Source organism: Corapipo altera, unplaced genomic scaffold (genome assembly GCF_003945725.1).
Source record: "Corapipo altera isolate COAL_440 unplaced genomic scaffold, ASM394572v1 44, whole genome shotgun sequence".
NCBI lineage: Eukaryota > Metazoa > Chordata > Aves > Passeriformes > Pipridae > Corapipo > Corapipo altera.
Genome location: NW_020884880.1, coordinates 17,040,672 through 17,055,692, shown reverse-complemented (window position 1 = coordinate 17,055,692; position 15,021 = coordinate 17,040,672). Strand labels below are relative to the sequence as shown.

The 15,021-nt window shown below is 44.3% G+C and overlaps 1 protein-coding gene across 1 annotated transcript in view; it reads right to left on the bottom strand.

Moving 5' to 3' along the window:
* LOC113945160 (ubiquitin-conjugating enzyme E2 E1-like) overlaps positions 1–1,923 on the bottom strand; it is a 46,639-nt gene extending 44,716 nt beyond the window's left edge. The window contains 3 exon segments of the mRNA XM_027639011.1: positions 702–742; positions 745–889; positions 1,914–1,923. Coding sequence (XP_027494812.1) covers positions 702–742; positions 745–880 — 177 coding nt within the window. The 5' untranslated portion in view covers positions 881–889; positions 1,914–1,923.
* Between the last annotated feature and the right edge of the window lie 13,098 nt (positions 1,924–15,021).

The following is a 15,021-nucleotide window of genomic DNA, read 5'->3' as shown; positions in this document are numbered from 1 at the left end:
CCTCCTCGGTGCGGCTGGGCCTGGCCACTCGTGTCTCTCTCGCTGGGAGAGAAGCGGAAGTGCTGCAACAGCAACTATTAAACAGGCAATGGCTTCCCTGGCTGCCTCCCCCACCGCCGAGCGGGGCTGGGGGGCGGCGGGGCCGGGGCGCCACCCGGCGCGGAGCGGGGGCCGGCGGGGGGCGGGCAGCAGAGCCCCCGCTCCGGGGATGGAAGGGGGATCCCAGCGGCCACGGTCCCCCCTTCCCTCCCCCGCCCCCGGGGAAGGGAGAAAGGGGCGCGCGGAGGGGGACGTGAGTTTTTAATTGAGACCTTCTGAAAAGTAACCTGCAGGGGTGTCGTGGGGGTGGGACAGGCGCCCTCCCCGGCTCCGGTACTGCTTCCGTGCGGGAGCTCCTCGAGGACGCGGTGGAAGCAGGTGGCTGGCAGAGGGGCAGTTCCCGGGGCTGCTTTTTTAAAGCTGAGAGGGGGCTATTAGGCTCGGCGGGGGGGCTGTTTGCTTTCCTCCTATTCTTACAACTGTGTCTAACCCAAAGCTACTCCCCTGCCTCACCTGCTTTGTCCGTCTGGCAGCAGCAGCAACTTCTCACCTGTCTCAGTTGGAAAGCAATAAGGGGGGAAAACAGAAGAGCCCATCCCCAAGCCCCCTCGCCCCCACAAATCCAGGCAAAAGGAATCCCCGGCAGCTTTCCTGTCTCTCACCTGTTTCAGCCCCAAAGCAGCAGCTGTGTCCTCCCTTCCTCTCTCGACTCAGCTCTGAACCAGCAGCAGGAGCAGCCGCTTCCCACTCGCCCTCGCCCGGAGTTCAGGATTCCATTGTCCCCCACACTGCATTTGGTGACATCACTGACACACAAAGAAGGGGCACTTCGTGATGTCATCAACGCATGCTGGGAGAGAAAACAAAATCCTGGGCTTGGCAGCGACAGCACGAACACACACTCCCACACACGCACCCCCACACTCTTCAATTTTCCAAAGGTAAAATTATTAGGGATCCCCCCCCCCCCCCCCGAGTGTCCTGATGAGGAGCCCGTCTGCGGGAAAAAGCGTGTTGTATTCGCTAGCGTGTTTGTATTCGCGAGGCGATTTACTCATCTCCCCGAAACCTGTGCTGTCCATCTCTCCCTCCCTGTCCACCCAACGAAGAAAAGTGATTTGGCTGAAGCCACCCACCACCCCCAGCCCAGGCGTGGGCGAGGGGCGCCCACCACCCCCAGCCCCGGTGGGCAGCCGCGGCTTTTCCTGGAGGTGCCGGACCCACTCGTGAATGGACAATGGGGACCGGCATTCCCACCGACCTCACCCGGGGCACATTTGGCTTGATGCCTCCAGTTTCCACAACCTATCGAGGTATCACCTATCGAGTTACTTGGTGTCTTCAGTGGCCGAAAATACACTGCACTGTCACCACCACGCAATAATGGATCGGAGTCCTCCCACGGGAGGACCTCGAGGTGATCCGCAGGCACACACGACTGGCTGCTGGCTCGACAGGGCGCTGTTGCGACATGACGCCTGGGGAGTCCCCAGGGGTCAATTACAAAACCGAAGCCGCCGGAGCGGCGGGGGACGGAGGCGGGGGGACACCCCGAGGCTGGACATCTCCGCCTCACAGCGACCGGGGGCGGGGAGTGGGGGCAGCCGAGGCTGGCTTCTCCTGAAGCCCGGGCTTCCCATCTGACGCTGGCAGGTTCTGCCCGTTCCCGGGATGCCAAGATGGCCCCAGCGGGCGGCGGCTTGCGGCGGGCCCTGGTCCGGCTATGGGAAGCCTTCCCCATTCCCCGCGGCGAGCGGCCCTCGGGCTCCCGTGGGACCCGGCCCCCTGCCCGCCGGTGGGACTGGTGCTGTGAAGCCAGCCCCCGGGAGGAGCCTGCCCCTGAGCGAGGCTGGAGGCTTGAGTGGAGATGAAACCTTAAAGGCTGGGTTGGGTAATGGGTGCCTGTGGCTTCTTTTGGGGTCAGCTGTCAGCAGGGCTGCCTGGGGATGCTGTGCCCCTGCTCCATGGGACAGCAGCTTCACACTTTGTGACTCAACACAAGGATCTGGTCGTGGCACTGGTCTTTCACCTAATCCTTGAGTCAGAGGTATCCCTAGAGGGGACATCCATGCGGGAACAGTCTTTCCCCTTGTTACCCTCTCCTCTATAGCACTGCATATGCTGCTTCTCTCTCCTTATCCTCTCTCTTTCTCTCATTTTCTGCACATATCTCAGCAGCACCTAATTTCCTCTTGATCCATCCCAAAACTACCTACACTCCCCAAACTTGCTGCCCAACCTCCTGGTTGAGCCATGCAGTGTGTTAAGCACATACACCCCAGTGACACTCCGAGTGTCACCCTGAAAACAGAAGGAATTCCACTGGAGTGTCAACCTTAAATGGTCTTTGAGTGGGGAGTTTTGATTTTGGAGCTTTTTTTTTTTCTGCTAACCCACCTCTTCAGTCTTTATTACCTGTGGTACCATGTATGAGGCCTCAGTGAACTGTCCTGCAAAAGCAGTTTGCTAGCAGAGACAACCTGTCTAGTTTGACCTGTAGGAATAACACTTAGGAAGCCGTGGTCATTCTTCCCTCTAGTAACTGGAGCTTTGACATCTCCACCACTGACCGTGGTCTTGAAGACACGTAAAACTTCATGAAAAATGGCATTTAGATAAGGTGGGTGATCTGATGGCTTCATACCCCTCCTCGACAAAAGGGGGGTAGAATTCAGCTCCTGTAGACTTAACAGCAACCAGCTGCTCTGTCAGCATTCTCCTAATTGACCCAGGGGGCTGTGGAGGATGGGGCTGGCGGTATGGTGGTATGTGTCAGGTGACAGATGCAGAAGATGAGAGGACACAAAACAAGGTTACCAGGCTTCACAAATTTTACTGCTTATGGAACAACTCTTTTAAAACAGAAAATCTTCTCTTTTGCCGCAAACAAACCTCCAGCCCTTTCCTGTCATCACAGGAAACATGCACCAAAGTCAAGTCAGACAAATGTTATTAATAATGAAAGCCCTCCACTTCTGTAATAAGGGGCAGGGAAAATGTAAAGAGTGCTATAAAATCACACAGGCACTTTTCCTATATTATGTTAATAACCTTGGTAGGGGGTTATCTGTAAACTAACCTTTTCTGCAGCACGCAGTCCTTGGTAACCCTGTTCAAAGTAATAATACGATAACCAGCAGCAGCAGTTATTTACTTTGAAGCCTACCCAAAAATGCTTTTGCTGAAAGCACCTACTAATGTCATCGCTTGAGCAGCTGTTACAGTGGCAACTCCCATATTATGACTCACCTTCTAGGTCATGGCTAGGATCAGCAATGGGCTGTTCTCCTGTGCTAGCCATGCCATACCCACAGCCGTGGAGAGAGGGGGGGCCAAGAAGCCGACTTCTGTGACCAGAAATGTTTTTGCCTTGCTACCATGCTTGGCCTCTCACCTTTGCATGGACATGGAAGAACTGCAAAAGAGTGTAAAACATGATCATCTTTTCCAGCAAATAGGAGAACTAACTCCTGTAATCAATCTCATCCCATCTTAGGAATTTGGACAAAACCTCACTGATCTGCTTGTATTTCTTTCCTGTGAAGTGTGTGCACTTTATTGGGTGAGCTTTCCTTCTTATCAGTGCTTCCTCTCGCTGCATCCTTACTTTTTTTTATTTTCTTGAACGAGTTGTGCAAAGGACTTGCAGAGCAAAACTGACCCAGATTATTCATTTTCCCTGTGCCCCAAGCCTTTTTAATCGATGGCACTAGCTCAGTGTAGCAACTGAATAGGATTAGTCACTTTTCCCTCTGGATCGAGTTTGGAGGAGGCTGCAAAGATAGATGGCTGAAATCAAGTTGCCTTTGGGGCTTTGAGCTTAATTCACAACAGAAGGTAGCCAATTCAAATCACTCTGAGCCTTCCACTAAGGGAAGGTGACTAGGATTAGTCCCTTTGTACCATCTCAGTTCCAAATACATTTTCAGCATTATTTCTGGCTGGTCTGTTTGGGTCTGAGCCAAAGCCCCTTATATTTCCAGCAATTCCAGTGAGTTTTGCATCAGACCTTTTGTGGGGAGCAGAAAGAAATTATCGTATTTTTGTCTCTCCTAATGTCAGCTTGCTGGTAATGTCACACTTACAGGTGACAGCAGCAAATCCAGAAACATGCTGATACCTTACACAGCCCTGGGATGACACATTTTGTCCTTTTTGTGTGCCCCTATGATACAAGATGAGGTGGCAAGGAAAGCTACAATAAGCTCAGGATTTTCAACACAGCTTTTGAGTAAAGCTAGACAGAAACTCTGAATTGGACCAAAAGAGGAAGGAACTTCATTCAAATGAGATAAAATGTAACAGAGAAACCAAAAGTGGCTTATTTATGTGACATAAGGTAGTGAATTTACAGTCTCACCCTTTGGTTTCCCGCTCACAACTATCTTGCCACAACTTAATAATGCTGTCCAACTTCCCTTGCTGTAATTTTTTCACACAATACAGCTCTTAGTCCTTAGAGTTTTATCTTTTTCAATTCCTTACAGAAGAATGAAAGGATCCACAAGCAGAAAAAGAATTGTTTCCTCTCCTTTTATTCCAGTACCAAAGAGGACTCAGTTGTGAAGGAAAAGTTTAGATCTCATTGTCAGACCCTTGCTGCTTGCTACTTGGTTTTGGTTCTGTTAGAGACTAGTCCCGGGACCTATCTGAAGGCCTTGTTGTGAGACTGTCGTGTGGGCAGAAAGACTTGAGACCTGTTTCATGTTTTGACCTTGTTAAAGTCCTGGCTGAACTCCCATAGACACGAAGAGCAGCTGGCAATTAATTCCAAATGCTTAAGCAGAGAAGTATAGCAGCATATAACTATACATATCTTCTGCCTCTACTGTGCTTCTTTTATGCCTCTGCTGGTATATGGTCTGGTTCGTTTTGGTAATTGAAAAACTGGAGATGCTTAGATCAATTAAATTTTGCAGCTTCATAAGAAGTTTCATCAGATATATTTCCAGGGAGTTCTGCCTTGCTTCCAGGTGATGAGACTGAGTCTTAAAATTGCTTTACCTTGAAGATACAATGATTCACTTCTTTCTCGGTTTACCCAGTCTGTAGCTAGTACTTAGCGACCAGGACTGAGAGCTGTGTGGTGCTTCCCCTGTCTATGTCTCTAGCATTGATTCCATATTTCTGATCTTCATTTTCCATCCTGTAAAAAAAGAGAGTGATGTTCATCTGGAGTTAGACTGAAAGTGTAAATAGAGGTGCACATTCAGACTTCATCCCTAGCCACTCATTAGTCTTTTTTGTTGCTTCCTTTTTGTGCTTGATGGACTTCCTTTTCTGCAGAACAATGCTTCTCCTCTATGCTTCCTTTGGGCTTTGCAGTAGCTGGCTCTGCTTTTCTTCATAGAATCATAGAATGATTTGGGTTGGAAGGAATCTTAACAATCACCTACTTCGAACTCCCCTGCCATGGACCGGGACACCTTTCACTACACCAGGTTTCTCAAAGCCCCATCTAGGATCTCTGGATTGCTGTATTCCAGACTCCTTGACTTTTTCTTTCCTGGCAGTGCATGCTCCCCTAGTTCAGATGTTTTCCTTGTTTCTGCCTATTTTTCAGTTTACAGGAACTGCTGCTTTTTTGATCATCATCAGCTTTCCATTTCTACATACCACTTTTCCTTGGCAGCAGTACTCAGGTTCTGAAGAAACTCAGAAAGTGGAATACTAGATTAATACTAGATCAAGTAGTAGGTGGACTATCATCAAACAGTAGTACCACAGGAAAGATCCCAAGGTGATGATATTCCTGCTGGCAAGAGCTGTGGGAGAGATGAAAGATGTTGTCCAACATGACCCACACAAACAGACTCCTGTAAGCGGTGGGTCAAACTGCAGCAAATGCAGTACTTTCACCACTCTTCTTCTGCTAGCTTGCAGGAAAGTCCAACTTGACATTTAAACTTGTGTTTGCTTTTTATTTGTCAACACTAAATGGCCAATGGCAATGTCTACTGCTGGACAAAATCTGTAGTGGAAGCTTTCCACCACAGTAGTAAATGGTTAGGTTACGACATGCCTATGCTGGCATAAAGCCAGGCATAGCCCTGTAAAAGCCAGTCTAAAAGACTGGTTTGCCAGCACAAAGTGCACCTCCTAATGTTGCATTTTTTCTGTACTGCTTTATTGCCTGCACAGCTATCCCAAGAGATCTTTTTCTGGTGTAAGCTTAACCTCAGAGTGTGTCTGTCTTGGAACAGAATAGTCAGAGAGGAGAACTGATGGGGATTGGCTTATTAGTAGTGTACACTTACAGTTTATGCCTCTGCTTTTGTAGGGTTCTTTCATAATTTCAGATGAAAAAGGACAGTGTTTATTATATGGTCACCAGAATGTTACAGATTGACCATAGACTCTGAATATGTTCTCTGGAAAATCACTCATTGTAAAGAAGAAGGTCGGCAATAAGACGTATAAAATGTTGGTCAATTGTACTGAATGTGATATTTAAGAACTCAGTAATAAGTGGAAAAAACAATTTTCCTAGTATTTGAAATAAAAGGGTTTTTTACCTTGTAAATAATATTTACACCTACAGTCCTTTCTTTCTGCACTTTCAAATATTTCTCAGTGTCACAGTATGGGTCACTCTGGCCTAGATGGGTTAGTACAAGAAATTCTGCTTTGCTTGCTCATATGCTGAATTGGTAATATTCTAGTTTATTCTTTCTATTAAAAATGAGTTTTTCCATCTGCTCCAATTCTGTGGATTTGTATATCTATGTGAGGAAAAAATCCACGTCCTAACTTCTCAGAAAATGTATTTAGTGAGGATTTCAATTGAGTCTTTCAACCTCTGCCTCCTCATCTAACAAAGGTTCTTCTCAACAGAGAAAGATCAGGAGAGGTGTTCAGGGCTCAGTAATTTCACTCTGTGGCTTGACTGCAGTTCAAGACTTCAATGGTCTTCAACTGCAATTTTTCTCCCTAGGCCTCCTTATTATTAGAGCCCTTCAAAAGGAAGCAATAGAATCACTCAGACTTTTACAGATCCCTGATGCTGCATTCTTGAGAAACCAGTGTATTGCAATTCTTTTCTTCTCTTTTTGTCTGACCAGTACATGGAAGCAAAGAATAGAACATGCATCTGATTGTTAACCATTACTTAACACCTGAATCATATATTTTTTCATCTTTATTGAGTGATAAAGCATTCTTCATTTCCCACATAATGTCCATAATTAAAACAAAAAGTTGTATGCTATTAAAAACTCCAACATTAGAGAGCCCTTCATTTCAAGGCTTCTTAAACTTTGTCTCTTTTTTTTCTTCCTGATATAGGCCATGGTAACTCTCAGATTATGCCAAAGGTTATAGAAGTGTTCACAGCATGGACTAAATCTTCACACATAACACTTTTTCATTATCCTTTCTCATGTTCACGTTCACAAAAGTTCCATGTGGCATCTTCTCCAATTGCTGACACGGAAGTATAAGCTTAGGAAACCTAAACATTTCTGAATAACCTTGTATTGTTCTGTTCTGTTCCCATGCAATCATAAAAGGTGTCTTTGAAATATGACTTCTTGCTAAGCTAAAGAACGACGTGTCTATGGCCTGAAGGACAGCTAGATATTTCAGGTTTTATGCCTATAGATATGTTTCACCCTTCACATCAATACAATCATACAGATAGACTTAGGCAAGAATAACACTATCTGTGAACTCCCGTTCCAGCATAAAAGAGAGACTTCCAGCATAAACTAGAGACTACTGTCTCTAGTTCATCTAATACCCTTTCCAGAGCAATATAAGTCAAAACTGGAAAAAGGCTCACTGCTAGACTGTTCACACAAGGTATTATACCAGTGTAATTATATAACGTTATATAATATAATGACCTCTTTTGTTGCATAGACATGCTTCAGGAAACTTTAGCCGTGGTGTAATAAAGTTTCTTTGCCAGTCTTTTAATTTACCATTTCTGTTGAGTTAGAACAGGAACAAGAGGAGCTTCTTTTGATACTCTGTTTGGGATTTCTCTCAAAGAATTTACTGCACCTTTTTTACTCCTTTGACTTTTTCTTTGCTTTTCCTCTCTGCATGGCCTGAAGCACTGCCTTTCTCCATATTTGTGGGACCATGATTCTCTGATTGTTTTTTACCTTTTCCACTTTTTCTTCTGTATACACTTCCTTCTTTCTGGATTTTCTTAACTCTCTGCAAGTGATTTCCGGAATTTTGGCCAGTGTGTCCTGTCAGCCAAGTTTTTTTTTCCCCATCTTCTCCAATCATACAAATGGTCAATTAATTCCTTTCCCCATAGCAAATGCCACTATGTGAGATCCTTCTTCATATTCCTGCTTCTCTCGGGCTTACAGGCTGCTCCAAGAAGTGCCTTGCAACTGTTCATGGAAGGAGCTTTCCCTCAGCGGATCAGTAACACAGCAAATGCTCTACAGCCTCACAGGTCCACAGGGGCCTGTAGTTTGAGAACCACTACCTATTGCATTTGTCGGTGTGATAAAAATAGGAGCCCTCTGGACACGAACTTTTCATTCTTACAGCATAACTGGTCTTTAGGAGTTACCACTGTATGAACAGGACGTAATAACATAACTGCAGAAGTCAATAAATATTTTTATAGAAACAGTTTTAGTAAGATGTCTCCCAGCCTAGAGACACATGTGTAGTAAGAATCCAGTGGTGTGTATGCTTAAAGCAAAACACAAAATCATTCTTCCTATACAGTATTCAATGTTCAAGGTGTGACTGAAACTGCACAGCTCTGTGGCACTTTGCGTGGCAATCGTACCACACCCTGGAAGGGTTTGTTTGCAAAACTGAGATAGAAAAAAAAAAAAGACACTGAACAGTAGATGTCAAGAGTACTTCCTCTACTAGGTATAGTCAGAAGGAGAATTGCTCTTTGAAGATTTGCACATAAATTGCCGTGTCCTCAAAAATGAGATTTGCATTTCAGATCTCAGAATTTATATATTGAAACTACAGGCAGTCTTTACAGCGTGGGCTGATATGAAAGGGATATTCATATGATTTTTTAAAAACAGCTAATAATGAAATGGAACATTACCATTTTTTCTAGGAACTTGTTGGTAAAAAATTTGGAGATTTTTCACATAGCAGAGACAGGACTAGCACCTTTCCAATACCACCCTTAAATTCTGCCATTTTTTTTGCTTTAAACATCTACTAATCTCAAAAGATGCCCTTTTTTTTGTCAATGCCATAGAAAGATGACACTCACCCTTCTAAATACACAGTGTCACACAGGTCAAACAATGCAATACGATCATCTGCAATCTGGGAAACTGTAGGTTCATTTACCATGATAGTATTTCACCAGTTTACGTTTTATTTAAATTCATCAAGCCTCATGCACTGACTGATGAAGTCAACAAGATTCTTTTCACTAGTTTAATCTGTTTCAAATCAAGCCATTTGATAAGAACAGATTTTTAGAAGCAACTCATGAGTGGAGATGCTGCTGCTTTCTGCAACTAGAAGATTGTCATTGGGAGAATCCTTTAGTTGCCTTGACGTCTGTGCTGTAGCTGTGCGTTGTGGACATGTAACCCAGGTATTGTGGGTTTCTTTATTTTAGCTTCCTTGATATCCATTCAGTTATGTTTTCTTCCACTACTATGAAATATTATTTTCCTGTCTTCTAGTTTCTGTGCTATTGGCAGTCCTTCCTCTGTACTTATCAGAAAAGCAAGAGAGAGGACAGTGTCACACTTGAATGATTTCTTATAAGGTTGGGATATACTGTAGGTTTCACAATAAGAGAACCTGGCCAATGGAGTTTGTATATATATATTTTTCAGTTTTGCTGCAGCTATGGGATTAGGCAGCACAGTAAAAGAAAAAAAGTGAAGAGAGGGATTCTGACTTTGCCTTGGCGTAACTCTATTTAGTTCAGCAGGTTTACTCCAGATTTACACTGTAATAAAGCGATCTCAGAGTTAAGCCAAATAGATCAGTTTATGGTGCTTTTGGAGGCATCAATTTACTCAGTCACTTGGAAAATCTTACTCCCCTACTGCCAAAGATCTGGGACAATTCACTATTCTAATATATTTGGTGGCCTGCACTGTGGTGTATAGATGTGTTTGCTTAGTAGAATTAGGAATCTGTAAAGCAAATTTTATACAGCAAGCCCTTCCCCCTCTTGTGCTTGAGGGCAAAGTAAAGAATAAGATGCACGGGGAATTTCCTGCCCCTGTAGAAAGACAAAAAGCTAATGAATGCTTCTGGCCTGTAGCAGACCTGGATGTAGCCTTCCAGCCAGTGATCACTTTTGCAGCTCTCAGAAACAAATTATAACTAGACACAGATCTGAGTGATCTTGTTCATGGGGAAAAGGATGCCAAGAGCCTACTGTGAGGAATCCTGTCCTGACTGGTAGGATTTCTCCCATGCTGAAGAGCATCTTTTCTCTCCTTTATTAGATGGACAGTATTCCGGTCCTGCTATTAAATGGCTTAATATACTATCCTTGTTCTGTAATGGGACAGGCTTAAGCAAGCTTGTAGGTGTGAGGGAAAAGGCTGTTAGCTTCCTGTATCAGTGGCAATTACATGAAGTAGGCTTATCAATGATGACCACATGCTACTACCATTATGAAAATGGACTCTGTGAAAATGAAAATAGATGAACGTTGCTGTTTGGACTTTTTTTGATGGATTTCTTTTTTTTTTTTTTCACTCCCCATGGTGTGAAATGGCATTTGGCAAAAAGTATCTGAATGCTGGAATGTGTCATTTGGTGCCCTAAATGTTTATGTCCATATGATGACACAACATGCTGCAAGAACAAAGGTCTGTTGGCTGGAATTTGAACTGGTTTCCTAATTCACACCTGTGCATTGGCAGACAAGAAGCCATCAATCACAGACTTCCATGTATCCTGGCTACAGTGTTATGGGCAGGGCTGGAAACATTTCTCAGAGTGCTGATGGGAGGGTTCCAGTAAGAGACAACAGTAGAAGAAAAGTAAGAAACCAAAGGTAATAGAATTACAGGAAACAGAGCTGGAAGGGATATCAGGAGGCTGGATTGACTATACTTGTGTAATTCCTGACCGGTGAGATTAAAAAAATCTCTTTGAAATGCATTATGGCCACAGAGCCACAGATACAATTTGTTAGAAACAAATTACTCTCTATATCTGCTAAATATTAAAGCACCATTGCAAAATGGCAGACAGCAGTTTGAATTGCTGTACAAAAGTTCCTATATCTTGTTTTATTCAGGTATATATAAACTATCTGTATAAAATATTTATCTACAGGATGGCAGACTATAGGTGTTCATGATTTTGTAACACTCTGACAAGAAATGGAATTTTTCTAGAGTAAGACTTGTGTAGCACACTTGAAACTGGGCTCATAATCAGCTTGTACAGCTTCCAGTTTTATGGATGGATTTTGTGTTTAAGAAGAAAAGTAAATAAAAGCAGATAAAAAAGAAAATTAACTACTATGCAGCTAAATCATCTTTAGAAAGGTGTCAAGGCCAGGTCTCCTCATTAGTTTCTTTCTTCATTAGTACTAGAAGAACAAAGAACAGCATTTACTCTATATTCTAAAGATTAATTGAAGTGGGGGATGGAACAGTGAAATTGAATTAGTAAATTATTAACCGATTTCTAAGTAATAAGAAATAATCTATTACAGAGTCTATCCCTCCATCTAGAGATTTGTCTTAAGCATTTGTCTTTAGGAGAGAAGGTGGAAGGAATAAAGGGACACAGACTAGAGACAATCCATCAAGTCAGCTATTGGAACATGAATAATGAAGACCTTTGAACTTGGCAAATTTTCCAGATATCTCTCTCCTTACTGTGACTTACAGATTGTCTGAGGGTCACTGCTTAATCTAATGCCCTCTTTTTAATTTTTGCCCCAACATTATTAAAAATGCTCTTATTATAATCTCAGCAGCTGATAGTGAAAGCAACAGTTAACAGGCCTGAATCTGCCAGTATGTCAGCTGAGGAACTCCCTCCAACCTGCAAATACAACTCCACCCACTTACATTTTCAGGAGAGAAGCCTACTGCCAAGGCAGCGCTGGCAAAGGTGGTGGCTGGGGAAGTGGAGATTCCGGCTTCTTTGATTTCTGAGGCTGCCTATGAACAACCGGGTTCTTTCTTGCTTTTTGAGTCAAACCTCACTTTGATGGCTGGAAGGTTTCCTCTTTGCTTATTTCTGACATTAAAACTCTGATTTACTTTTAGAAACCATAGTAACACTAGTGTCCAACTGAAACCAACAAACTTGCCTCGTGTAAAGTTCTGACTAAGAGGAAGGGTCTGGCTTTCACTAGGGATACTTCTCAATAGCCTCATGGTTTAGAGGTGTTTTGAAGCAGCTCACAGGGGTGAGATTTTAATCTATCCATCCCTACTGACTCCTGGTGTATGGGATGCGCTTGCAGCATGCATGAAAAGATTGGGCAGGAGGAGGGGAGAAGGTGTGTGGGGTACAAACAAGCATCTCCACCCATCACAACTGCCTGATGGAGGTTATGGCTCTCCTAAATCCACCGAGGCCCTTGGTCTGGCAAGGGTTAAAGCCTTTACACCAAGTGTAAAGCTCTATTGCTCTCTGCCTGTATGATGGTCTCCTTCTGACCTACTTCATATTTGTATCTCTCAGTTCACAGCTGCAGCCCACAATACAGACACAGTCTCTGCTCAGAAGTACAAATGTGTTTTGTCCTATAGCCTAACTGTGCTCCACAGTCTATAGGGCCCTATGAATGGCCTTAATGGATTTTAGAGGTTGGAAGTAGGATTTTTTGGAAAACCTCTACCCAGCAGAACCTGAGTGCCAGATTTCCCTGGCTGGACTCAAACTGTGCAAACATACATTGCTCTCTCTCAGACTTTTGCTTAGGCTTTGGTGCAAGTCCACAAACAAAGTACTAAATTCTTTATTCCCACCTCCAGTCTTAAATGAATAGCTGCTTGACTTATTGTACCCTATACACAGCTTTAATGAATCACTTCAGCTCTGGCGATGGGCCTGTCTCCCCGTCCTCGTTCCCTGTGTGTCAACACCCCTATCTCCTCCTCACTTTGGTCCAATGGCTTAGACCATCTTCCAGGCACTTCCAGAGCCTGCCAGGAATGGGAAGGGGCAAAAGGACACAGGTAATTGTTCTGTGCCTGGCTCACTTTCACCTCAAATGATGCTCCTGTTGTTCCCTTTAAGCTACAGCTCTCAGTTCACATTCAAGAGGGGCCTGAATCCAATTTCTCCCTTTCATCCCTCCATCCAAATGAGTGTTGGCTCTGGTTTGTAAACAAGAGAACAGCTACGCAGCTGGTTCATAGTTGCTCCAGAGTACACCCTGCCACTGAGAAAGAGTGAGAGGAAACTCCTGGACTTGTTCTCCCAGCTTCACTGTGTAATCGGACTCTAAACCATGCCAGACCCAAGGGTAAACCTACAGTGATTGCCTGTTTTTGGGCAACACTGGCTGGTGATGATTCTCAGCAGAGCTTTCACTTGGAAAGTTTCATTCCCTCTTAAAATGCTCTCATGATGCTGTGAGCGAGGATGAGCTACAGTAGCATCCACAGCAATGCACTTCTGGATCTGGCTCTCCCATCCCTTGTGCCTAGTGTATACTATGCAAGGTTCTGCTCATACTGCTGTATAGAGACACGCTACATAGATGGAGAAAACCTGCACAAAATCATTCTGACTACAATGCACGTGGTGCCCTCTCTCAGCACTAGTTTGTATTCACTTTTCCTCTGTGCCTAAGGGGCAGGCTTACAGTCTCTGAAAAATTCTGCTTTCTCCTTCTTATATCACAAGCCCTTTGAGTTAAACCATTACAAAGAAAGATACAGAGATAGTAAAGGAACAAGGGATTTTCTTGTAATTTTAGCATTTATTACCTTCTTAAAGATGCAATTGTATAAAATAAGTGATGTCCTGGCAAAGGCTAGTGTTATCCTGCGCCAGACAATTTTATCACCCTAGTCCATGAAGGCTCTAGTGTACAACATAAAGCTGCTTTGCTTTCCGACATGCCAGTTTTTTCAATGCCAGACCTCCCTTGGCGGCTCGAAGGAGTTTTCCTCCAAATTTAGCCCCTCTTCAGCATCCTTCTGCGCTCCTGTAGGTACCACCGGTGCTGAGCCGGAGCTGCCCCGAGCGACCGGCTCGGCGACAGGAGGGGGAGCTCGCAGCGCGCCGGCTTTAATCGGCGACTTAATTTAGCAACGCTGCAAAATCACCACTGCGGCTGAGGTGTCCACAGGGCCCTTCTCAACACCTCCTCCCCCACCCACCGCAAAAAAAGAAAAAACCCCAAAAAACAGGAAAAAAGGGGAGTGTATACTGGGGTTCAGGTGAGGATGGAGAATTTAACTAAATTAAAGGGGAGCTGAGAGTTGACGTGGTTGCTGGGCAGTGATTGACATAGTGGATCTTAATATACATTTACAGCACTAGCAGCAATGAGTAAGATGCTCCCGGTAGTAAACGACACTTTTCTTCTGGTAAACTGGGGCAGGTTCACTGCTGTTGTACGTTCCTCAGTTCAGCTGAGATATCAAGGGTTGTGCTCAGTTACACTACCACTGAATTTAGCTGTATATATACTAGGACACCCATGAAGGGAACAATGCCATGCCAGTGGAAAAGTCTTTGTTTCCAAAAGTGAGACAGGAAAGCATTGACTACTAGTCTCATCATAAAGTCATAAGACTGATCAAGCTCTCCTCTTCAGTATAAATTCAAGTCTGTGCTGTTACACGGAGTCATAGGGGCACAGTTTGGGTTCATGCACAAACTCTGCCACACCTTTATGTGGCAATGGATTTGCCATATGCAGGATGGAAGAAGTCCTGTCAGAGATGGACTAGTGAAGAAAAAGAAGAAAACAGCTCAAATGTTATAGAAACAGAAGGTTTTAATGTGGTTTAAACAGGTTTCAAAATGGCTTTTTGTATTTTTTGCAAAGTCACTGTTTCTTCTTCCTGACACCCCCTGTGAGGG